Here is a 25,002-nt window from a genome sequence, read left to right as displayed (position 1 = left end):
GAATTGGGTATTGGACCCTAATGAGTCGTAATGAAATGTGCGTGCAGAAATTGGACAATGCAGATACCGTATTGACACAATGGAAGCGCAGTTTCGCGCTCGTGCAGTGAGGCTTGATATCTTGTCAGAGCTTTTCGGTCGGCTCAGCCGGCTATGGAGAAATGAATAAGTTTTTTTCATGGGCACCATCGGTCTTGTGAACAACTTTCGCTTATAAACTACGCAAAAGGGAAGGATGATAACGACCAGAGGACGAATACCGGTATTTGACTGTGATGAGTGGTAATGAAATGTTTGTTCAGAAATTGGACAATCCAGGCACCGTATTGACCCTATGGAAGCGGAGGTTCGTACTCAGGCAGTGAGGCCAGATATCTCGTCAGAGCTTTTGGGTCGACTAGCCCGTCTAAATGGAAATGAAAAGTTTTTTCACAGGGCGCCACCAGTCTTGTCAAGAACCTTCGCGTACGAACTATGCAAAAGGAAAGGATGGTAACGACTTCAGGACCGATAAGGGTATTGGACACAAATGAGTCGTAACGAAATGTGCGTGCAGAAATTGGACAATGCAGATACCGTATTGACACAATGGAAGCGCAGTTTCGCGCTCGGGCAGTGAGGCCAGATATCTTGTCAGAGCTTCTCGGTCGACTAACCCGGCTATGGGGAAATGCATTAGTTTTTTTCACAAGGTGCCATCGTTCTTGTCAAAAACTTTAGCTTACAAAGTACACAACAGGAAAGGCGGATAACGACCAGAGTACCGATATGGGTATTTAACTCTGATGAGTCTTAATGAAATATGCGTTCAGAAATTGGACAATGCAGATACCGTATTGACACAATGTAAGCGCGGTTTGGCGCTTGGGCAGTAAGCCCTGATATCTTGTCAGGTCTTTTCGGTCGGCTCAGCCGCTATGAGGAAATGCATTCGTTTTTTTCACGGGGCTCCATCGGTCTTGTCAAAAACTTTCGTTGATAAACTACGCGAAAGGAACGGATGATAACGACCAAATGACCGATACCGGTGTTGGACAATATTGAGTCATAATGAAATGTGCGTTCGGAAATTGGATGCAAATACTGTATTGACACAATGCAAGCCCGGTTTTGCGCTCGGGCCGTGAGGCCAGATATCTTGTCAGAGCTTTTCAATCGACAAACCCGTCTATGGGGAAATGCATTAGTTTTTATCACAGGGCGCCATCGGTCTTGTGAACAACTTTCGCTTAGAAACAATGCAAAAGACAAGTATGATAACGACCAGAGTTCTGTTACGTGTATTGGACAGTAATGAGTCGCAATGAAATGTGAATTCAGAAAAAGAATAATGCTGATACCGTGTTGACACAATAAACGCCCAGTTTCGCGCTCGGGCAGTGAGGCCAGATATCTTTTCGGCTGACTAGCCAGTCTATTGGGATATGCATTACTTTTTTCACACGGCGCCATCGGTCTTGTGAACAACTTTCGCTTATAAACAAACCAAAAGGAAAGGAGGATAACGACCAGAGGACCGATACAGGTATTGGGAACTAATGAGTCGTACTGAATTGTTAGTTCAGAAAAAGGACAATGCAGATACCATACTGATAGAATAGAAGCCCGGTTTCGCGCTCGGGCAGTGAGGCCAGATATCTTGTCAGATCTTCTCGGTCGACTAACCCGCCTGTGAGGAAATGCATTAGTTTTTTTTTCACAGGGCGCTATCGGTCTTGTGCACAACTCCCCCTTATAAACTTCGCAAAAGGAAAGGATGATAACGACCAGAGGACCGATACGGGTATTGGGCACTATTGCGTCGTAATGAAATGTATGTTCAGAAAGTGTACAATGCAGATACCGTATTGACACAATTGAAGCCCGGTTTCGCGCTCGGGCAGTGAGGGGAGATATCTTGTCAGACCTTTTCAGTCGACTAACCCGGCTATGGGGAAAGGCATTAGTGTATTTCACAGACCGCAATCGGTCTTGTGAACAACTTTCGCTTATAAACTACGCTAAAGGGAAGGATGATAACGTCTAGAGGACCGATACGGGTGTTGGACAGTAATGAGTCGTAATGAAATGTACGTTATGTGTTCAGAATTTGAACAATGCAGATACCGTATTGACACAATGGAAGCGCAGTTTTGTGCTCGGGCTTTTACGAATCGGGCCTTTAATACGTCTTCATTGCGTTTTCTTCATCAAAGCGGCCTCACTGATATCTCCACGCAGAAAGTTATGCTTCCACCAGCTATTTAAAGGCCGCGCTCCCGAATCTGGACCTTCGCCTTATTTAATGCTTATGAATACACTTGAACCTAGTTGCGGTGTGTTTGATTTTTTCGGTGTGTTTTGGCCGCACATGTATGCGTTCTGTTGCAAAAATATAAACAGGCATATCCGGCAACAACACCCAACGCATTCTGTATTGTCGTATTGTGAAATCTTGATGAAGTGTGCCTCGTATGTGCTGCCAGCAGATGTTTGCTTTTTCCGTAAACAACAGTAACAGAATAAAGAACAATGCTTACACCACGCACACCTGTAACGAAAAAGTTATACAGGGACGTTCTCATCATGACTAACGTGGAAGCGCAGGACTTTGCCGCTGAAGGTTTCCTGCAGCGAGGCCACTTCGAGCCTTGACGAAACACGGCGTCTGGGCATGTGTGTTCTTCGGTAGAATAGGCAGGGTCTATTTGTCCCAAAAGGCCGATTGGCGAGACATTTTCGAAATAATTGTACCCGTACGGTGGACCGTATTTCTGCTCCGGGAGACACAATTTGGCGTTAAGAAATCCGCAGAATTTCAGAGCACTGTTTACTAATGCGTAGTATTCTGATGCCGCTCATCTAGGGTGTGTTCTTTACAGCAAAAATTTGCGTTTTCGAAATTCTCCAACCGAGTCTCCGTTGACGCTATTATAATGGTTACAGGTGCTACTTCCACCAAATCGGCTTTTTTGTGAATATGAAGGGTGTTACACAGTTCGCAATTTTCTATAGTTGTTTCTCTTTTTCTTACTTTTTGATTTTCCAAAATTCTGTCTGACCCATTACCTCTATTCACGCTATTGTAACGATAGCATGTGTTACGTCCACGAAATCTGCATTTTCTTAAAATATAGGCGTAGCACGTTCCACCATTCTCACTATTTTTTTATTTTTCTTCATTTTAGAATCCCGTGCAACCGATTATACCCAATTAGCTGTTATAACGATTATATGTGTCAATCCCGTTAAATCAGCGTTTTTATGGAAATGCCGGGCGTTACATGGTCCTGGCTATGGGGGTATACTCGGCCAAGAATTCTACGAAGTGAAAGCACAAGGCCGGGGCGTAGGCTTACGTCGGTTACGTTGTGCATCTGTCGCAGGCACCGCAGACGCGAGTCGTATCCGGCCCAGGAGTGGGCGGTCCACCAATGGCCGTACTCGCCATGTGCGTTGTAGTGGATGGAACCCTTGGTGAAGGCGTGCATCATCTGGTGGCCGGAAAGGGCGCCCATGCCGCCATAGTTCACTGCGCTCGGAGCCGTCATCGAGAACAGGGGGTGGCGGAGCACGGTCGCCGGCATCTGCACCTTGTTTCGGTGCACCGAGTAGGCACCGTTCGTGTTTGTCACCGGGAACCTGCGCCACCATCGGGGAGCATCGTCCACAACGCACATAAAAAGCGCCATTACACTGTTCGATAGCCGTTGAACAATATGGATTCTCGTCCCCAGGTGCGAGGAGGCGCTGGCTGCAGGGCACAAGAATGCATATTTCTTGGTAGCAGCACAGTCAGCGCCACAATTGTTCTGCACTTAAAATTGTGAATGACACCAGCCGCGTAAAACATTGCATTTGCACCAGAATGCGTAATCAGGGGAAGAAAGTCACTTAATTTTATAACAGCGTAAATCGAGACGTACTTGATCAAGCGAAATTCCGAGAAAAAGCGAAAAATGCAGAAAATGAAAATTTCAACTTTTGGAATGAAAATATTGTCACGAAGCCAAGGACGACGCAGTTGTTTGGAAAAGAAACAAGGTTTTCGGAGCGAACTTGTGCTCCCCTAACAACTGAAAAGAATACAGAGGCCGCGAAACAGCGGTCAACAAAGTGACGTACGTGCGTCGTCGAGCGTTGCAGAATCGAATGCACCGGCGTCTGCTATGCAGGCTTTTATCTTTCCGCGCGAGAGTTTCTCGAACCGTCGATTCGCATCCAGAACATTGTAGATCACAGAAGATTATTCTGGTCTAGCGGCGTTAGGGCGAAACGCTCTGCTTATCTGAATGAGATAGCCCGTGCGGCATAAAAATAATGGAGCACGCGCTTCGCATGGGACACAGATAACAGAGACGGGCGCGGCCGGGCATTAAAACAAACAATAAATAAACAAACCCGTACATGGTTCGCGGCTATATGAAGGTCATATTCTTCTGCCAAATACGGTAGAAAAATAACAAAGCTGCTCAAAGCAACGATGAGAAACAGAACCGTCGTTAAAATGATTGACGGTATAATACGTTTTGCATCTGAACATAAATACTGCATTGTAAATAGTCAGGCACTTACCCTGAAATTCGGAATACACACTCCACTCGAGTATTCAGTGAAGAAGTTTCTTGAAAGCGATTTCCCAATGCAAAACCATTGCGGAATCCTCCGTTCAGCCGAGTTGAGGGAGTTAATGGAGTGTGGAAGGGACTCAGAATACGGACGCAAGCCATCCAATAGTGTCAGTTTACGTCCGCAGCAAAAAGGACCAAAAAAAACGAAGCCTTTTTCATCAGAAAAACATGGTTCGTACACAACCTTCCTACCCTGCAACCTCAGTGCCAAAATTGCAAAGCGCTTCAACAGAATTACAATGGCGGACTCTGATGGGCATCGGCTTTATAATTCTAAGGCCTCCGTTCGATTCTGACCATGAAAAGCATTTCTTTCAGGCGCTTCTTGTGTGTTTGAAACAGAAGTGACAAGTTGAGTTTTATGTAGGGCATTGCGCGCTACGAACGACGCGATCACTGAGGCCGTGGAAGCTTCGCTTTATACCTTCGACACACTAGAATACACTGGCATATTTCGCTTGTCATAGCGAAATCAGCCGATGCAAAAGAACAATGGAGATAAGTGGCCCAACACCTATGTGCATTTGGGAACGATTATCGGGATTTCTTCTCGCTATCGGTCGGGTCAGTGAATATTTCAGGTCTTCCTAGTTTTAGATCGCCAGTGAATTGTTGAGGTTGTAGTGGACGTTCTCTGTGAGTAACGTCTGTTTAATTACCTCTTAGTTTTTGACTCTCGCATAATTTCATCTTTCGGGTGTTATTATCCTTCGACGTTTCAGATATGCTTGCTTGGTTTTAAACTCGAGGCCCTGTTTCGGTCTCTCCGTTGGTGCTAGCGAAAGCAGCGCATCAGAGGGCCACGGCCTCGTCACTGGCGATCTGCGGAATCTGCGTTTCTTTGCTCGAACCCATGCCCCAGCCATTCTTCTCGGTAGCGCCTCTCCAAGGGCCTCAGAACGTTTCTTTGCAATTGAGTTAGCAACTGTTTCTTTAAAACTTTTTGGCTTGATGAAATAATTATGGATCTATACGGATATTTCACCATGATATGTCAGTGGTGAACACTAGGTGACACGGAAATGGTGGTCACGTGAAGTTAACTTTCGAAGGTGTGGATCGGTCGCCAAAGTCGATGATCGCTGATCTAATGAAGCGACGAATGGCTCGCTCGTTCGCCCACGGCACGTAGCCAACGACGGCCTACTCCAAGCAAACTCAAAATGTACAATATTACCGCGAACCATGTAAGGGTATGTTTATTTATTGTTTGTTTTTACTGCCGGGCCGCACCCGGCTGTGTTATCTGCGTGCTAAGTAAAGCGCGTCTTCCATTCTTTAATAACACCGTCAGGCGGGCTAGTTGGTACTCAGAATTCATGCTGAATTTTTGCGCAGCGTAAGACAAGGACAGATACAACAAGGGACACGAACACCACCGCAGGCTGCAGCTTTTTTAAGTTTGTGCGACAGTCCGTGCACGTACGGGATTACTGAAAACTTACTATCTGGGCTATTTTCTTTCACCTTGCACTCCGATTTTATTCTTTTCAATAGCCTTTCACTCGCAGTCAGCAACACCGATGACGGGTACCCCGCCTTTTTGAGGCGATGCTCTTGCTCAAGGTATGCTTCACCCGTTTTGTGCTTGCAAGTCTTGGTGAGAGCGGCTTTGAAACATCCCATGGCGATACCGTTTTTCACAATCCTTGAATGCCCAGATGTGTAATTCGGGAGTGGTTTTTTCGTGCGTGGAGAGTATTGCCAGCAGATATGGTGCTCTCCAAACATGAACTTCATATCCAGGAACTGTAGCCTTTTTTCTTTCGGCACCTCATACGTGAAGCTTAACCCTTCGCCTCTCACTCTGAAGACGTCCAACACTTGTGCCTTGAACATCTCCAACTCTGTACCTTGGCCCAGTACTAAATAATCGTCTACGTGTGGTGATGCCTGATACTATGTACTCTGAAAGAGGCCAGAACGTGATGCTCAAGTGCTTTAAGGAAGTAACCGTAAAGCCTCAGAATGCGAAGAACAAAGCTTTGGCCTTGCTTGAAAGGTGCAAACTAATCAATTTGGCTTCACAAGTAAAACAGGAAAAAGGACAAACGCTGGAAGTGTTTTTCGCAGCAAAAACACACAAGCCAGAAGTTCCGTTCAGAGCCATTGTTTCAGAGCACAATTCGTGGCAGTTTTTAGTATCAGGCTTCCTTCAAAAAATGCTCGCGTCATTGAGAGTGATTGACCCATTTCTGGTAAACAATTCCGAAGAAGTTGTGGAATTTGTTTCGGGTACGAACAAAAGGAATTACATGGCTTTCAGCGCTGAAATAAAAGACCTATATTATTCTCTGCCTCAGGGGGGCTTACTGCAGAGTGTTAGAGATTGTGTCGAACAGGACAATGATGAAGTGTCGTTTCGTAATATGAGTGGAATGTCGCTGGAGGCCTTTCTAGAACTACTGATACTGTATCTGGAGAGTACTTACGTAAAGTACGAAGAAAAGCTGTTCCTTCAGAAACAGGGCGTGTGCATTGTAGCCCCTGTCGAAAGTAGCCCCCGTGTGAAGCACAATTTTTTTGGGTAGGGTGGATAGTCGAGTGAAAACTGATTTAGAAGGAAGGGTGCTGAGAATCTTTAGATATGTAGACAATTATTTAGTACTGGGCCAAGGTACAGAGTTGGAGATGTTCAAGGCACAAGTGTTGGACGTCTTCAGAGTGAGAGGCGAAGGGTTAAGCTTCACGTATGAGGTGCCGAAAGAAAACAGGCTGCAGTTCCTGGATGTGAAGTTCATGTTTGGAGAGCACCATATCTGCTGGCAATACTCTCCACGCACGGAAAAACCACTCCTGAATTACACGTCTGGGCATTCAAGGATTGTGAAAAACGGTATCGCCATGGGATGTTTCAAAGCCGCTCTCACCAAGACTTGCAAGCACAAAATGGGTGAAGCCTACCTTGAGCAAGAGCATCGCCTCAAAAAGGCGGGGTACCCGACATCGGTGTTGCTGACTGCGAGTGAAAGGCTATTGAAGAGAATAAAATCGGAGTGCAAGGCGAAAGAAAATAGCCCAGATAGTAAGTTTTCAGTAATCCCGTACGTGCACGGACTGTCGCACAAACTTGAAAAAGTTGCAGCCTGCGCTGGTCTTCGTGTCTCTTGTTGTATCTGTCCTTGTCTTACGCTGCGCAAAAATTTAGCATGAATTTCATTCTTTATTTTTATGCCACACGGGCTATCACATTCACATGAGCAAGCTGTTTCGCCCTAACATCGCTAGCCCAGAATAATTTTCGGTGATCTACAATGTTCTGGATATGAATCGACGGTTCCCGAAACACTCGCGCCGAAAGATAAAAGCCTCCAGAGCAGACGCCGCGGCATTCGATTCGACGACACTCGCCTGCGCAAGTCGCTTTGTTGGCCGCTGTTGACTCGTGAAGAAAAAAGACGGCACTTTGAGGCTCTGCGTTGACTACCGGCGACTGAACAAAATCACAAAAAAGGACGTGTACTCCCTGCCACGAATCGATGAAGGCCTGGACCTCTGCCATGCGAAGTACTTCTCAATGATAGATCTGAAGACCGGCTACTGGCAAATTGAAGTGGACGAGAGACACAGAGAGAAGACTGCATTTATAACCCCGGACGGTCTATATGTGTTCAAGTTGATACTGTTTGGGCTGTGCACGGCGCCAGCAATGTTTCAAGGAGTCATGGACTTTGTGCTAGCCGGCCTGAATTGGGGAACCTGTCTCGTATACATCGAAGATGTTGTGGTATTCGCCCGGACTTTCGACGAACACCTTGCGAGGTTGGAGTCTGTACTCGAGCCTATTCGCAAGTCGAGGTTAACGCTAAAGCCTGAAAAGTGCCTCTTCGCTTACGAGGACCTCAAGTGTTTGGGACACGTCGTCAACGCCGGGGTAGTCCTGCCTGACCCGGCGAAAACATCAGCCATAGCGAACTTCCGAAGACTGAAAGAAAGAAAGGGCGTGTGAAGATTTCTCGGACTGTGCGCATACTACCGGCGCTTCGTCTCAAACTTCGCACGCATTTCAGACCCACTCACGCGCCTGACAAAACATAGCACCCCTTTCGCATAGGAACACGCCCAAGAAAAAGCATTTTGTGAGCTGCAACTACACCTGCAAAACCCGCCCGTGCTCGCTCATTTAAACGAAAACGCCGAAAGGGAAATGCACACCGACGCCAGCGATATAGGCCTGGGTGCCGTGCTCGTCCAAAAGCAAAGCGGTTGCGAAAAAGTAATCTCCTTTGCCAGCTGTGGTCTTTCGAAGGAGGGGAAATAATACTCAGCTCTTAAAAAGAATGCCTCTCAATTATATGGGCCATTTCAAAATATTGCCCGTACCTGCAGGTCGACCATTCAAGGTTGTGACAGACCACCATGCGCTGTTTTGGCTCGCCATTTTGAAGGACCCCTCTGGCCTTCTTTGGCGGTGGAGCTTGCGTCTGCAAGAGTTCCACGTTACAATCGTTTACAAATCCCACAGGAAACACTCCGACGCCGACTGCCTGTCCCGCACCACCACAAGACTCCGATGAAGGCAGCGCGTTCTTCGGAGTCGTTACGGAGAGTTACCAAGCCTCGCAGCAGCGTGCCGACCTCGACCTGCACGTCATGATCAACTACCACGAAGGACACAATGTCGCCGTGCCAAGGGCGTTCAAGCGGAACTTACCAGCATTCAGCCTCGAAAAGTCCGTCCTCGTGAGCAAGAATTTCAACCCCGGAACGAGAACGAATTATCTACCGGTCATCCCCGCAGAGCTCCGCGACGAAATTTTGGAAGTGTGCCATGACGACCCATCTTCCGGAGCTCTCGGCACAGCTCGCAATATTGCAAAAATCAAGGCGAAGTACTTCTGGCCCCACCTTACATCTGAGGTCACCCACTACGTTAGGTGTTGCCGTGACTGCCAGCGACGAAAAACGCCGCCGACAAGACCCGCCGGCTTTCTGCAACCTATCGCCGCCCCTTCGAGGCCCTTTCAACAGATTGGAATGGGCCTTCCAGGCCCGTTCCCTACGTCACAATCACAGAACCAGTGGATTGTTGTAGCGACAGACTGCATGACGCGCTACGCAGAGACCGCCGCTCTTCCTAGGGGGACTTAATAAAACGGGCTCAACAACTGAAACCCTTCCCGTTCCACCGAGGCATGACGGGTAAATTAAATACACTGAAAATGGATGTATGCTTATAAAATAAAAAGACGTAAAAAGGTAATTAAACACGATAATTACGCAGAAAATGACTTACTAGAGAAAAATAATAAATACAAAAGATCTAAAGGCTATTATGGCGTTATTTGCCGCTGACTTTGTTTCTGCGTGTGAGTTAAATTGTGACAAAATGTCTGAGGGGTTAGTATTGTTGAATATTAGCGTTAACTAGTATTGTCATTTCTTCTAAAACTTTTAAAGTTTTTGTATATTTTATTAGCTCCGGTTTCCATCTTACGAGATAATTTCTATAAAGAAGTCGCAAAGTTCTTCATAAAGCAGGTTTTGCTGCGACATGGAGCCCCTGAAGTCCTAATCACGGACCGCGGAACGACCTTCAATGCGGAGGTAACGCAAGAAATCTTACGGTACAGCAACACGGATCACCGAAGAACGACGGCGTACCACCCCCAAACGAACGGACTAACGGAACTACTCAACAAGGCGATCGCGGATATGCTGTCAATGTACGTCGACGTTGAACGTTGGGACGAAGTGCTCCCGTATGTCACCTTCGCGTACAACACGGCTATACAGAACACTACGCAAATGACGCCGTTCGAGCTTGTCTACGGAAGACTGCCGACTACGATGCTTGACGCCACGCTTCCACATGTAGAAGACGACGACCTCAACCCCGACGTCCAAGGTTACCATCTACGTGCGGAGGAGGCTCTCCAGCTCGCTCGAGTTCGTACAGCGGACCAGCAGCTGGTGGATGCCGGGCGCTACAACCTCCGACGAAGAGACGTAGAGTACGACCCAGGGGAGCGTGTCTGGGTTTGGACTCCCATCCGACGACGCAGACTCAATGAGAAGCTTCTGCGACGATATTTCGGACCCTACCAGATTCTACGAGGTGTCGGCCAACTTACCTACGAAGTGATCCCCGATAGTGATTCCGGAACATCACGACGACGCACGCGGCCCGTAGTCGTCCACGTGGCTCGCCTGAAACCTTACTATGGAAGATGACGGGCATTTTTGTTGTTTGTTCGGACTGCCTTTTATTTTAGCATCGGGTCGATGCACTCTTAGAGGGGGGTAATGCCGCAAACCATGTACGGGTTTGTGTATTTATTGTTTGTTTTTAGGTCGGGGTCACGCCCGGCTGTGTTATCTGCGTTCTAAGCAAAGCGCGTCTTCCATTCTTTACAGTGATGGGGCACGGGCTATCATATTCAGATAAGCAGACTGTTTCGCCCTAACGTCGCTAGCACAGAATAATATTCTGTGATCAACAATGTTCTGGATGTGAATCGACGGTTCTAGAAACACTTGCACCGAAAGAAAAAAGCCTGCAGAGCAGACGCCGCGGCATTCGAGTCGACGACACGCGCCTGCGCAACGCGCGCACTTTCTTTACATTACATATTTACCACTTGCCAGGCTCATGATCGCATACAAGAGGTCCGGCAAGGCCCGCGTCGAGCAGGGCTCACCGCGTTCTCCTCTCCCCTTTTCTCTCTCTGTCCACACAAGCTAGAAACGCCTCGGTTTTGCCAAGAAAAACCCCACACAAAAGAGACGTGAACACTAGACAGTGACGATGGCTCATTGATTAGCCCACACTGGGCCACTGATTGGCCAAAATAGTCACGTGACCCACTTCTCTCAGTCTCATACAGAAACCCAAAGGTAGTCCGTAAAACATAAATATTACAGAAATGAAAACCAACCACTAAAAGCACACGCAACGCCGCGAATCGCCTCTCGGGCGGCACGTCTCAAAGTATTGTCAAATCGTGCACGCCTACGTTTCTGCTCCGAGCCGCAACACTTGCTTTCCTTTATAGACACGTGGAGCACCTAACAAAGCCCAGTCCCCTACCTAGTGACGCAGCCCAGCCGCCGAATCCCCAGGTTCAGAGGCGTGACGAACGGAATCGTCGCCCAGTAGCTTTGAGAGTTGCAGCTATCACAGACAACGTCTGGTGACCTCTTCCTATCGTTCATCTTAAGCCGAGAAAAAAAACAGGGACACAGTAGACGAGGACAAGCGCTTGTCCTCGTCTACTGTGTCCCTGTTTTTTTCTGCGCTTAAGGTGAACGTTATGGAATACCAACTAGCCCGAACGCAAGCCCCTCTTCCTATAGTTGACTCAAGATTTCACCTCTTCACTGACCCTCAGCTCCTGTCTGCTTCGGGGATTCTCGTGGCGATAATCGCGGTCGTTAAAATGTAAGTGATAACCTTTCGCCTACTTCTCAAACGAACGCAAGGAAATACTCCTTCTTCGAAAGCTTACATCGCTTTCTGCTATTGTGGAGTGACCGACGCGTTTCTAGGCGTTGTCTCCGTGACCGCTCGTCGGGTGGACACAAAAGCGTTGCGAATAACAAGGAAGCATCCGCGGTTTCTCCTTTCACCCCTGCCGCTCAAGACAGCCGTGTTGGCTCGCCGGGGTAAAAACAAACACCAGTTAGCTAAACAAGCAAACCCCAGCGAAAGACATCTAGTTGCCGGGCCATTTTAAATGTGAAGTGAGGGGCCCGAACTTTCACCTTACCACCAAGAATGTTCTCCGTACACTAGCTGTACGTACAACATACACTCTGGCTGTGGGTTCCAAAATCACAATATATAACAACCAAGAAAGTCACTCAGAACACTCGTTACATACAAAACAGCATGAAACATTCCTAGACGTACTGTAGCTTAAACACTATGCACGAACAAAACGTAAAGTCTTCACTGTCACAAACAACACTTGCAAAAAAGAAAACGAAGTACAACAATATCCTCATTACCCTCACGAAAAGCGGCTCTTCTTCCGGAAATTCAAACACTAAACGAAAACTCAGCCACACAGAATTTAAACTTAAAACTGTCCCAAAGGACGCATTATACCAAGAAAGAAAGCACCAAGAAGCTCCCCTCTAGCCTCCAAAAAAGTGACAGCCTTAAACAACTTGACACACAAAAGCGATCTCGCTTTATAGCCAAAACATGTAAGAACACTTTCCCCTTGACATTTAGAGGCAACAAACCCCACGAATGATGTAAACACTGGAAAATACAACTCAAGTAACATTACAAACCGCAATATTACCAACGCATGAAGGGCCATTCTTTCACTACAACACGACAAAAAGACACTCAAACACTCCAAAGATTATGGTTGCAATGGCGACTGCCTCAAGGAAAGTCTGTATAGGATGGTGTGACGTGCCAACGATTTCCCGGCAATGATGGCCACACCATCTGAAGATGTACCACCACCATCCCTGTCCTTCCTAAATACGAAGTAGCTATTCAAGAAATTTGTGTGTTGTGAGTTTAGACGTGTTTCTGGAAGACACATTACATTTGCCTGATTGGAGTGCAGCATCTTGTACACATCGTCAAGGTTTTTAAAAAGGCTCTACAGTTCCATTGAATTGTGTTTTCACTTCCCATTATTTAGTGTGAGAGCTACTGCAGTGTGCATATTTTTGTGTCGCCTCTCGGGGCTGTGCCTCTCGCCTTTTATGGCTTGTCGGGAGTCTTTGGTGTCGGGACGCATTCCTTGAGGTGCACCGCCGACAAGAACGGTCCGACGTTCATTTCGTCTTCGGATGCCCTCGGAGTGCCTGTGTGATCAGTCTCCTTGGACCGCGCACCCTTTTCGACGCGCTTTGACTGACCCGCAACCACCGAGGGTTTCAGGAACGCCTCTGATTGCACAGGTGGTGCGGTGGTGGTGGGGGTGGGAGCTGCCACTGGGTCCCTTGCCTCCATCTCCTCTGTGCCCTCGCGTGTTGTTTGGGACGGTGAGCGGATGTGGAGGATGCAGCAGTTGGTGCCGTGCCCGAACCGTTGGCACATAAACACCGCCACGGGGTCGGGATGTAAGCCCGCGCTGGACATCGGATGTAACCTGGGTTGATGAATTCTAGAATGGTCGACCTATCGAAGTTTAAGATGAGGTGCTCTGTCAGTATTTGTTTCTCACCTCTGCGTATGGTTATGGGCCTGGCCACAGTTACGCCCTGACCACGAAGGCCCTCCAGCAGGTCACCTTCAGTTTTATTTAGTAGGTCATATTTGGAAATCATGCCCTGGGAGCTGTTTAGGCTGCGGTGGGGGTTGACTCGCATGGCCAGATCGGCGATGCGGGTTTGTGCAAGTAGTTATCAGCCTGATCCTGGCTACTGACCTCAACAAAGATTTCACCGGTTCTTTGTTTTTTGGCTTTATTTGGCCGATGACACCTTCAAGAAATTTGCAGACTAGAAATACTTACTTGGAAGTAAGAGGTTTCAACTGATCAACTGATTCTATCACTAAGAAGCGAGAGTAGTTGTTCGGTTCCGGAATAATCAAGTTAAAAAGTGGTGGAAAAGAAACTTCGGTGCGGCAATTTTTCGGGGGCCGATCATGTTTGGGGTGGGGTTTGCATAATACCATAAGCAATAGTATAAAAGCAGGGGACCAGGGTACTTTCTTCGCTCGGGTTACCCTAATACCAAGACATGCCCCGAGCTACCTGTCTGGTAGACAGGCAGGTAGCTCGGCAGCCCATCCACCGGAGCTTGATTTGGGATCCGACGGCCACCGTTTGAGGTTTCTACCCTTCAACTTTATACTCATTATCATGGTCGGTTACAGCGTGAGTATGGGGGCTCCAGGACCGTGATGTCGCCAATACCTTCACCATGATTACTTAAGGTGCCCCGTACGGGCATGCGGCCGCTCGTGGGTACGCGGCGCCGCTCTCGCCTCTGGAGCCGTGTCCGTTCTCAGCTAATGCATCTCTCTCCCGGTCCTGACGACGCCTCGATGGTGTGGAGCGTCTGCTCCCTGGGGCCTCTCAAAAAGATGTCGCCCCAGCCTCCGAACTCTCGAACGCCCAGCCTCCGAACTCTCGAACTCTCGAACGCCGCGCTTACACCGGGCGCTGCCGTAGAGGTGGCATCTCTCTCCCGTTGTCGAGGTCGTCCTCACCGCTGCAGTTTGGAGCTTCTCTCCCCGGGGTCTCTCACCGAGATGTCACCCCGGACTCTGGCCTTGTTGCCGCTGCACCCGGAACGTCTGCTCCCTGGGGCCTCTAACCAAGATGTCGCCCCAGCTTCCGTGCTTAAGCTCGAACTCTCGAACGCCTCCCGCTGATGACGCCGGGTGCTGCCGTAGAGAAGGCAGCTCTCTCTCGTTGTCGATCTAGGTCGTACACACCGCTGCAGCCTGGCGCTTCTGCTCCCCGGGGTCTCTCGCCAAGATGGCACCCCGGACTCTGGCTTGGTGTCGTCGCTGCAGCTTGGAGCGCCTGCTCCTTGGGGCCTCTCACCAAGATGTCGCCCCAGCCTTTCAGTACGCTCTCCGTCGTCCGCAAAAAGTGTTATGTCGACCGATTCTGGTCACGGCAGCAATTAACTTTTGAAGGTGTGGTTCGGTCGCCGAAGTCGATGATCACTGTATTCGACCGTTTTCGGCTAAAACGCATGCAGTGACATTTTGAAACGTTCAGTTTCATATTCCATTTGTTACACCAGTTGACAATACTGTTTAAATCCAACTGTAATTGAGCAGCGTCATTCGGATTGTTAATGTCCCTATACAATACACAATCATCAGCGTATAGCCCTAGGTTAGATGAAACGTTTGCACCTATATCATTAATAAAAATTATAAACAGCAGGGGGCCGAGGACAGACGCTTGCGGGACTCCTGAGGTGACGGGAACGGGTTCTGATTCAAAGCCATTAATGATAACCTTTTGGGAACGATTTGAAAGATATGTGCGCACCCAACCAAGCACATTGTCCGGGAGACCAAGATATGATAATTTATGAAGCAAGTGAGAGTGAGACACTACATCAAATGCCTTTCGAATGTCTAAAAATACACAGTCTACTTGTGTACCTGAGTCAAATGAAGAAAAAATGTCATGACAGAATTCTACTAATTCAGTTGTGCAGGAATGCCCAGCTCGGAAACCATGTTGGTAGTTCAAAAGAAATTATTTACCTCCAAGTGATGGAATATGTTCGAATAAATAATGTGTTCAAAGATTTCGCAACACACGCTCGTCAACGATATAAGTCTGTAATTGGGCGCCTGGCAACGGGGTCCGCTTTTATGAATAGGTACGACAGGTCGTACCTATTCATAGACAGGTCGTGCCTTTGTAGACAGGTCGAGCTCCTAAGAAAGCGCAGTCGCCTACCTATTGACGCAGCCCAGCCACCGAGTCGCGAGGTTCAGAGGCGTGACGAACAAAATCGTTGCCCAGTAGCTTTGAGCAGCGCAACTATCACAGACAGAACGTCTGGTGACCTCTCCCTATACTTGACGCAAGGTTTCACCCCTTGACTGACCCTCAGCTCCCGTTCGTTTGGGGGATTGTCGTGGCGATAATCGCGGTCATTAAAATGTCAACGGTCTCCTTCCGCCGGCTTCTCAAACGAACGCAAGGAAATAATCCTTATATGAAAGCTTACATCGCTTTCAGCTATTGTTGAGTGACCGACGCGCTTGTAGGCGTGATCTGCGGTCCCGCTCGTCGGGTGGACACAAAAGCGCGGCCAATAACAAAGATGCCTCCGCGGTTTCTCCTTACGCCCCTGGCGCCCAAGTCAGCTTTCTTGGCTCGTCTGGGTGAAAACAAACACCATACAGGTACACAAGCAAACCCCAGCGAAAGACGTCTAGTTGCCGGGCAGTTTTAATAAATAAGTGAGGGGCCCGAACTTAAGACGTGAGCTCACCGCAGTTCATAGGCGACCCGCACGTGGTAACTGCTCGAGACATCACGTGTAAAGAGAAAATGCTAACCTGAAATGAGTGGCATCCTGCAGGAGGTTCCACATGGTCTTCTTCATAGCCCGGAACCAATGGTAGAGGAAGCTGTCGGGAGCCCACGGGTACTTCCTGTATACCTTGTTGATGGCATCCAAGGATGCGAGGTGCTTGGGGTAGCCCATGTGTATGCTCATGTTGCTAATCTTGTAATGTGCCATCTTTCTGGTGTCGTCGTCAATCCAGCGCGAGCGTTGGATTTCTTTCAGGATAGAAAGCTGTATCTGGATCGCTATTTTCGCGCTGTGACGCACCGCCTCGGACGGCACCACCCGAAACAGGTACCACGACATTAGCGGCACCTCCATCACATCTAAGACTGCCTCGCGGCACAAGACTCTCAACGTATCCGTGGTTAAAAAAGACTGCAGTTTCACACTGGCGAAAGGAATCAGCTTCCGCAGCAGCTCCCATGCAGTGAGAAGGCAGAGCTTTGTGTTGCCGAGGTCAGCGTACAGCTTGTCGATGTACTGCATGGCGGCTTTGCTGACCTGCGTGGACGCCAGCCGTACAAGACAATATTATTCAAAGTGCTGTGGAGCTTTGCCACTGTGATTTTGCAAGGAAGCATTGCTGACTTACTGAATTGCATTCACGCCGAGCAAGGAATTTACTGTCTTTTGAAGGAGCGTTCAGGGCATTTTACATCTAAGCTAGAGCGAGTCGTGCTGTGCCGGTCTACTGTCATTTAGGGTACGCAAAAGTTATGCGCTCTACCCAGATGAAAGTCGATTGCATATTTTTGCTGGCAATATAGATTTCCGGCCACATTTCCAGCGTAATTTTCCAGCTCCAGCTGTGAATATCAATTTCCCCCTGGGAACGTAACTTTCCCAACGAGAAATATTAATATCCAGCCAGAACACAATTTTTTTCTCACGGGAAATTTGTGACGCGGCCGGAAAGACTTCCAGCTGGAGCTGGAATTCCTGATTCTGGCTGGAAAAGATATTTCCAGCCCCAGCCGGAGGTGCTCCTGGAAATGAACACTGTACACTTTGAGCTATTAAAATGCATAACAACATGAAAAAGTGTGCTTATCACTTTAAATAGTTCAACAATAAGCAGTCCCAAACAAAAGAGCAACAACTTCTTCAAAAGTGTTTTATTTCTGCACGGACTACAATTTTATGCGCCTGTACTCGGCGCCATTTCACTTATTATAATGTGTTCTGCCGCTCCAGTTGGCGCACGTGCAGAGGCCCGCACATGGCTGTAGCACGTTTTACGTACTCCTTTGTACTCCACTTTACAGTGTACCCAATTCTGTTCTGTACAGCTGTTTTGTGCGCGCTCGTGCTTTCGTGAAGGACGCTGAGAGGGATGTTTTCGCGTTAATCACGTGGCTTGCCGATAACAAAGTGAAATGCTCGGAAAAATATGTGGTTGCAACCATGGACTGCGTACCGTTGAGATGCACTGATACTACCAAATATAGGTAAGTGCACATTCATGTTGATTTGCTCATATTCATGAGCTTGTAGATTTCGTTAGTGTTGGGCTTCTGTGGTCTTCGGAATCAAAATGCGTGAAAGCTTGTAGCCCTAATGCAATCTTGATCATTGCAGCAACTTGGCACTATGTGTGGTGGCGCTCGTAAAAACAGTGCTTTGGGCCTCGCTAAATTTCGACAGGCTCATTGTCTGTGGCCTGTGCACAGTGAGAGAGTGCCTGTCGAAGGTGTTATTGCGTTCCAGACCTCGGCGTCTATTTAAATAGACACAGCGTAATTAATGCATGAGCCGTCCTGCGCCATCAACAGTTGAACTGCAGCAGACAGACACATGCAACGTGTTACAAGGTGAAAAAATCTATAATAAATCACTTTATCTTCTGTTTTTTCAAGTATCTGTGAAGCAACGTCTACGTGGCAGAATGCGGTACACGAGGCTTGCAAACCAGAAGAGTGCCGGCAAAAGGACCGAAAAGTGGCATCACGAACTCTGGTAAGCACATAAAAAGATGGAAATGGTTTCATTGGCAGTTTTGCAAAGCTCACAAAATCACCTGACCTTGCGGTTTCTCATAGGCTACCTGAATAGGCTACCTGAATAGCTACCTGAATACGCTACCTATAGGCTACCTTAATCACTGGAACACTCATTTAACCAAAGAAGGTAGAGTTTCTGGCCCCTGTGAATGTTCAGGGTACACAAGTGACAATGCTGAAGATATGTAATATATGGCGCGACAACATAGATTTAAATATTTAATATGGCCTCTGTGTTACTGCATCAGGGCACGACAGCTCACACAGAAGAGTTTTTTCATTCAGAAATCCTGGTGGTGTTTTGGTGTCTGCTACAAATGACTTCAGGTCAGAATGATGTACATAAAAATTAAATTTCGTAATGTGCGCTAGTGCAAAACGTACCAAAAAAAGTGATTTTCTTGCTGGGAATGAAAAAGAACACAGCATGAAAGAAGTGATTTCTCGCTGGAAAGTGGGCAGAATTCAGCAAGAATAAAGCAAGTGCCAGCTGGTAAGCTACTGCAATCTGGCTGGAAATAATGGTATTTCCCCAAAGAAAAGGGTGAAAGAAAAGGAAAAGAAGTGGGCAGTTTTCCAGCTGGGAATGGTGCAATTTCCAGTTAGTAGACCTGCCATTTCTGGCAGGAAACTAACCTGGAAATTTTGATTTCCAGCCGGTGGTTCCGGCTGACACCTCGCTCCAGTCCAGGCTGAAAATGATTTCAGGCTGGAAGACTTTCATAAGACAGCTGGGACTGGAAATCATTTCCATCTGGGTCTGTTTAAAGAAATATTTATCCTTACTAGTTCAATGGCTGCCGCATTTCGCCCTTTGATACTGAGGATAGGGTAAGTTTTTCTCCTAGTTGCGTGCGCTGTTTACGAGGAGGCAGTGACGGGAAACACCACCAACAATGCACCGGGAGTGTGGCGTCTTTGTTCTTGTGGTACACTAGCCTAGCTTTCTGGATAAACGCACACTTTACATTGACCAAAAGGAAGGAGTAACTTACCAGAACCGGATAGTCCCTGAGGTACAAGTTATCGGTGTGAGCTTCGACGAGTGTCGTCCACCTTCCTCCCGTTTCATTGAGTGTAGGCGTGAGACTCTCCAGTCCGAGCACAGTATCGAAGCTGATATTATGAAGCCCACGCAGGACATCTTGCGTGAGCCTCCCGGCGGCCTCGTTTTCGATCTGGACGATTTCTTCCTTGGGGAAGTCAAGCGTGTTTTCGTAGAACGCTATCCCGGTGGGGTTTTCGCGAATGCTAAACCACCACAGCTGCTTTTCGTTCAAGCTGAGCCGCAGTATACGCTTGCTCTGGTGCAGCAGGCCGTCCTCCAGAGAGAGACCTAGCAGCGTGTTCATGTTGTACTTGAAGAACATGAACAGAACCTTATCCAGGGTTGGCCCGTTTGCGTATGAAGACGAGTTAAGACCCACACTCTTAAGGAAATCTTTCAGATACCGTATCTCCTTCGGCTTGCGGGCCGGTCTTCCGACTAGGCACTGCCTATGCAAGGCGGCGGCTTTATCGGCTGCGGACGGATTGTCTTGTGCATACAAAGAAACTTTGAAATGGTCAATGGTATCGTGCAGCTCCTCGTACATCTCGCCGTCCATATTCACTAACATGCTGCCATAGGCACTCTTGTAGTTGCCGCACACGAAAGCGTAGAAATCCTTGCAAGGGTCTTGCTTTGTATCCATGACCTTGTTAATCCTCTGTAGAATAACATGGTCCTTGCTTGGGGGGGGATCTGGCGCCAATGTCGGAACCGGAGGCCACCCTTTCAGGTGGACGGCAACTGTGACACCAACGCTTGCCAGTACGAGCACAGCGACGGCACGCGCGAAGACTTCCTTGACGATGCCACGAGATCTTTCCTTCTCCTGCTCCTTCAGCAAGGGCCTCCGAGGCGACGTCTCACTTCTCTGGAAAGGTATTATGCAGGATGTTGGATCGGGGAATTTAACTAGACACGAATGCATGACTCATTCGGTGAAACTTGAAGCAATGTGTCATGAGTGCTCAACTCTAAACGTGAGAGACCAGCCCATGACCAGATTTGCGAAACAGTGCACTTGAGAGAACAGCTTTAGATTGCTGGTGTTCTGTGAGTGGGGTTACCCTCCTTTGCCCGGTCTTGAAAACGTCCAGTAAACATACAGTGTTAATGCGTATAATTTTGCCAATACTTCTTACTCCCAGCGGCAATAGTGCCACTCTCTGCATTTGCACAAAAATTCGTATTTTGCGCAAGTAACACTTTTGGATGACGAGCGCCTGTCGTTGAATGCAAAGATAGGATGAAGCAGCTACGAAATGACACCCTCTTTGCTCGCCGACATCTTGAGGAGTGCTAGAGCTTGCGCGTATCCAGTTGCACGCGAATTTTCACCCGTCTCTGCAGAGCCGAAAAAACGAACGCGCTCACTAAAATAAGCTTGAAAGGGACAACGCTTTCTTCAAGCTCCGAAGAATGCTGTGCATATCGTTTCGTTCTACCAGCCGACAGAGGCTGAATTGTCAATTCTCGGGCGTGGCCTGAACTTCAATACGCGACCTGCACTCGACCCCACAAAAGTAGTATGGGCGGTGGAACAGGCCATCTCTCTTGTAGAGCCTTCACTCCGTGACGAGGCCCGTGCACGTGCACTTAACGTCCTCTGCAAGCTACGCGCCAAACCTGACGTATCCCCGCTATCAGAAACTAAACGCAAGGCTTTAAGAAGCCTGCGCGACAACGACCAAATCGTTGGACTTCCTGCAGACAACGGCAACGCCATCGTCGCAGTGGACGCTAAGCAGTACAGGATCAAAATGCTCGCATTGTTGGGCCATGCTGGCACCTATGCAAGTCTTAGGAAGGAATCGACTCAAAAGGTTCAAAGATAACTGCAGAAGCTCTTGGCTAACGTCTTCCACGCTGTACCACCGCAACACAAGGGGTTGTATTACAAGCTGCTCTGCCACAACGGATCAGCAGCAGAAATATACGGTCTACCCAAGCTGCACAAGCCTGGTGCTCGATTGCGGCCAATAGCAGACTTCACCCGTTCGTGTTCCACAGGCTCCCCGGCTTCCTGCATCACGTCTTCTGCCCACTCGGCAGATGCAGCCAAGCCCATCTCCGCACCAGTGAAGACTTCAATGAAAGCTTTCAAAACCTTCAACTCAACGTCTCCGGTAAAATGGCATCGTTTGACGTAACGTCACAATTTACGAGCGTTACAATGATTTGGCTGTGACTTGTGCACTTCGGAAGTCAGTACTGACCCCACGCTACAAGGAGAAGCCCCATCGAGGCACATGACATCAGGCGGCTGCTGCAGTTTTATTTGTCGGACACACACTTCACATAAACGAGAGATTCTTCGTGCAGATTCACGGAGCGGCGATGGGTGCATCTATTTCGGTGACAGTCACCAACCTGACGATGGAGGTACTCTAGGAGCATGCCCTCAACTCATTTGCAGAGCACTCGAGGACGTTCCTGCGTTACGTCGACGACTGCTTCTGTGCTACCAGAAGATTCAATAGAGTATTTCCCAGCTCACCTCAATGGAATGTACCTGGTCATCCAATTCAGACTCAGAAAGAAGCGGATGGGCGTCTGCCATCCTAGACGTCCTGGTGAAGCTTTATGGTGTGGCGCTGTCTTTTACGGTGTTCAGAATGACTCACAACGGCCGGTACCTACACTAGAATTCGGTGCATCCGGCAGCACAGAAGCGGTCTGTGGTCGCCTCCCTTTTGCGCAGAGCTTACAGGATCTGCAGCAAGTAATAATAATAATATATGTTTATTGCAATATACATGGTACATTTGCGGGCCTCCCGAAGCCACAGAAGGCTTGTAGGGCAGTGCCCGGCAGTTGGCGGCACCGAGGACAATCGCTTCGCCGGTACGGACACACAAAAAAGAGAAGGAAAGAAAAAAGAGAAAAAAATGTGGTGAGTGATGAGCGAATAGTTAATAGAAAAGTTCAAACAGACATTTCTTAATTTATTTTCGGCTACTGAGGGAGAAAACATCGTCTGGTAACTGATTCATTGTATGTGGGACATAGAAAGCGCGAATACGTTTCCCATACCTAGTTCATGTCCTAGGCAAAACGAAACGACTGCGTTGATGAAGGTCCCTCACAGGAATGTACGGAACGCAGTACTCTTTCGTCCAAACATATTTCAGAACTACTGTTTGTGTATACAGAACTGAGAATTTTGGCATTTCAGACCATGAGAAAATACAGACATTGCCAACAATATTCGTACTGTACAACATCGATTTCAATACCAGTTTTATTAAACTGTCAACTTTGTTCCGCCAAAAGGCCGAGCAAAAATAAAAGCAACAAATACCATAGCTCAGTACGCTGTAACCAAGAGCGTGCACGATCTGTTTACGGAGTGAAACCGGACATATTGAGCGCGTTGAAAATAACAAACAGACAATTTTACGAAGATGGGAACAAATGTAGACCAACTGGCTTTTCCATAACATGTCAGAATCGAAAAATATTCCCAAGTACTTAACAGTCGAGACATAATTAACCGGAGAACAAGTGCAATTATTAAAAAACGACTTGTGTAGGAAGGTTGGTATTTCTTGGGACGTAGGTTTGAGAGGATTGTGAAAACATACAAGTTCAGTTTCAGTTTTGGTAATCCCTATCACGTTGTTTTCAAACCATTCCATTAGTTGTTCACAATCGTATTGTAAATTCTTCACAGCTGTTGCATATTCAATGTGTCTAGAAATGAAAAGTGTATAATCTGCGTACTGAACAACGCGACAGTAAAATATGGAATCACTCAGATCGTGAACATATAAATTGAACAGAACAGGTGCAAGAATAGACCCTTGTGGCTCTCCACTACACAAAGGAATTTGTGCACTTGTACCTTTTCCAATGACAACGGTCCGAGATCTGTCAGCAAGGTAATTGGTAAGTAAAGAAAGAAATGGACCACAAATTCCATATTATACAGTTTGTCACACAATATCCTATGACGAACACAATCAAATGCCTTGGTGGCATCTAAAAAGAGAGCACAAGCGAATTCATTTTGATCAATGGCCTCATTCAGGAAATCAGAAATTTCTTCTAAGGCTTTTTGTGTGCCTCGACCACTTACAAAACCGAACTTGTTAGGTGAATAGACATCACGAGATTGAAGGAAACTAAGTAATACTGAACAAACATGCTTTTCCAGTATCAAAGATGTGGTTGGTAAGATTGAAATACCCCTATAATTTTTGACATTGTTTTTTCCCCACTTTTAAACATAGGTCTAAATAATGCTTGTTTCAGACCCATTGCTACAATTTGCGTAGAGAATATGTTATTTAAAATAGCAAGCAATACGTGTTTGAGTTGCTCAAAATGCTTACATAGAACATCAACAGATACGGCATCCAAAACGGGAGATTTTCGCCGATTAAAGTTAAACCAAATACATCGAATATCTTCCTCAGCACAAAGCGGCAAAAAGGCGGAATCAAGGTCAGACATGCTCCCATTTCCCTACTTGCAGTGAAACGCCCAGCCGTTAGCCCCATTGCAAAAGACGAATTTAAAGTGATCAGCCAGCTTAGCAGATATTCCTCCGAAGTTTTTAATGATAGTGTAGACCGTGTTTTTGGAGGCTAGGCCGCGCAATTCATTGACAAGAGTCCATGTTTTCGATGGGCTAGTCCTCAATTTTTGAAAGCGGTAGTTGAATTGTTTGCGCTTTCCTGCCCGAAGCAACGCATGTGCTCTATTACGTGCAGTTTTATAAAGTGCTTTCAGCTGAGCATTTTTAGTTGAACGGCGACTTTTGTCCATGCATATTCCCTTTCGGCAATAGCAGAAAGAACATTTTGAATAATCCAAGGACAAATGGGCCGTCTTCGCTTTACTGTAATCATTTACTTGGATGCATTGACCATCAGCGCGAAAATATTGACGAACTGGTCGTAAACGTCGCACTCAAGTACATCGTCTAAAAAGGACACCCAGTTATACTCTGAAAGATATCGGCCCAGCCTCGAGTGGTCCGTAATTTAAATGTGATTAGAAGGCCCCTTATTTTCTGTTTGGTGTGCAAGTTGTGATAAAATACGACAACGAATGAAGAAGTGATGAGACATTTCCTGTTCAATCATAAAAGAAAGGATGTCGTTTTGCTCTGGCCGGAAATTCACGTGATTCAGGCAGGAAGGTGCCAACTTGTCGCCCAGAATCTCAACACGCGTCTTGGCATACTAACTGTTGCCACGATGCCCGCTCCCGCAAGCACGTTTAAATATTCGACAACTACCTTATTTCTGCCTTTCAGAACATCAATTTTCACATCCCCAATAATGCAAACATGCCCTGGCGTAAATGGAATCGCACTTAGTTCTTCAACAAATTTATAAGCATTCTGATTCGGAGGCCGATTTATAGCTAG

The 25,002-nt window shown here is 47.4% G+C and overlaps 1 protein-coding gene across 1 annotated transcript in view; it reads right to left on the bottom strand.

The window, feature by feature from the left end:
- Positions 1-21,693, bottom strand: part of LOC144163814 (endothelin-converting enzyme 1-like) — a 61,763-nt gene extending 40,070 nt beyond the window's left edge. The window contains exons 1-4 of the mRNA XM_077694517.1: positions 21,619-21,693; positions 19,573-20,496; positions 16,564-17,078; positions 3,339-3,621 (exon numbers count right to left, since the gene is read on the bottom strand). Of these exons, the coding sequence (XP_077550643.1) occupies positions 3,339-3,621; positions 16,564-17,078; positions 19,573-20,496; positions 21,619-21,693 (1,797 nt within the window). The remainder of the gene's footprint in view (positions 1-3,338; positions 3,622-16,563; positions 17,079-19,572; positions 20,497-21,618) is intronic.
- Positions 21,694-25,002: the final 3,309 nt, after the last annotated feature.

The sequence above is a fragment of the Haemaphysalis longicornis genome, unplaced genomic scaffold, assembly GCF_048455015.1.
Source record: "Haemaphysalis longicornis isolate Haplotype H1 unplaced genomic scaffold, Haemaphysalis longicornis Haplotype H1 scaffold_13, whole genome shotgun sequence".
NCBI classification, from domain to species: domain Eukaryota; kingdom Metazoa; phylum Arthropoda; class Arachnida; order Ixodida; family Ixodidae; genus Haemaphysalis; species Haemaphysalis longicornis.
The sequence above is the reverse complement of the archived record's forward strand: the minus strand, read 5'-3'. Positions and strand labels throughout refer to the sequence as shown.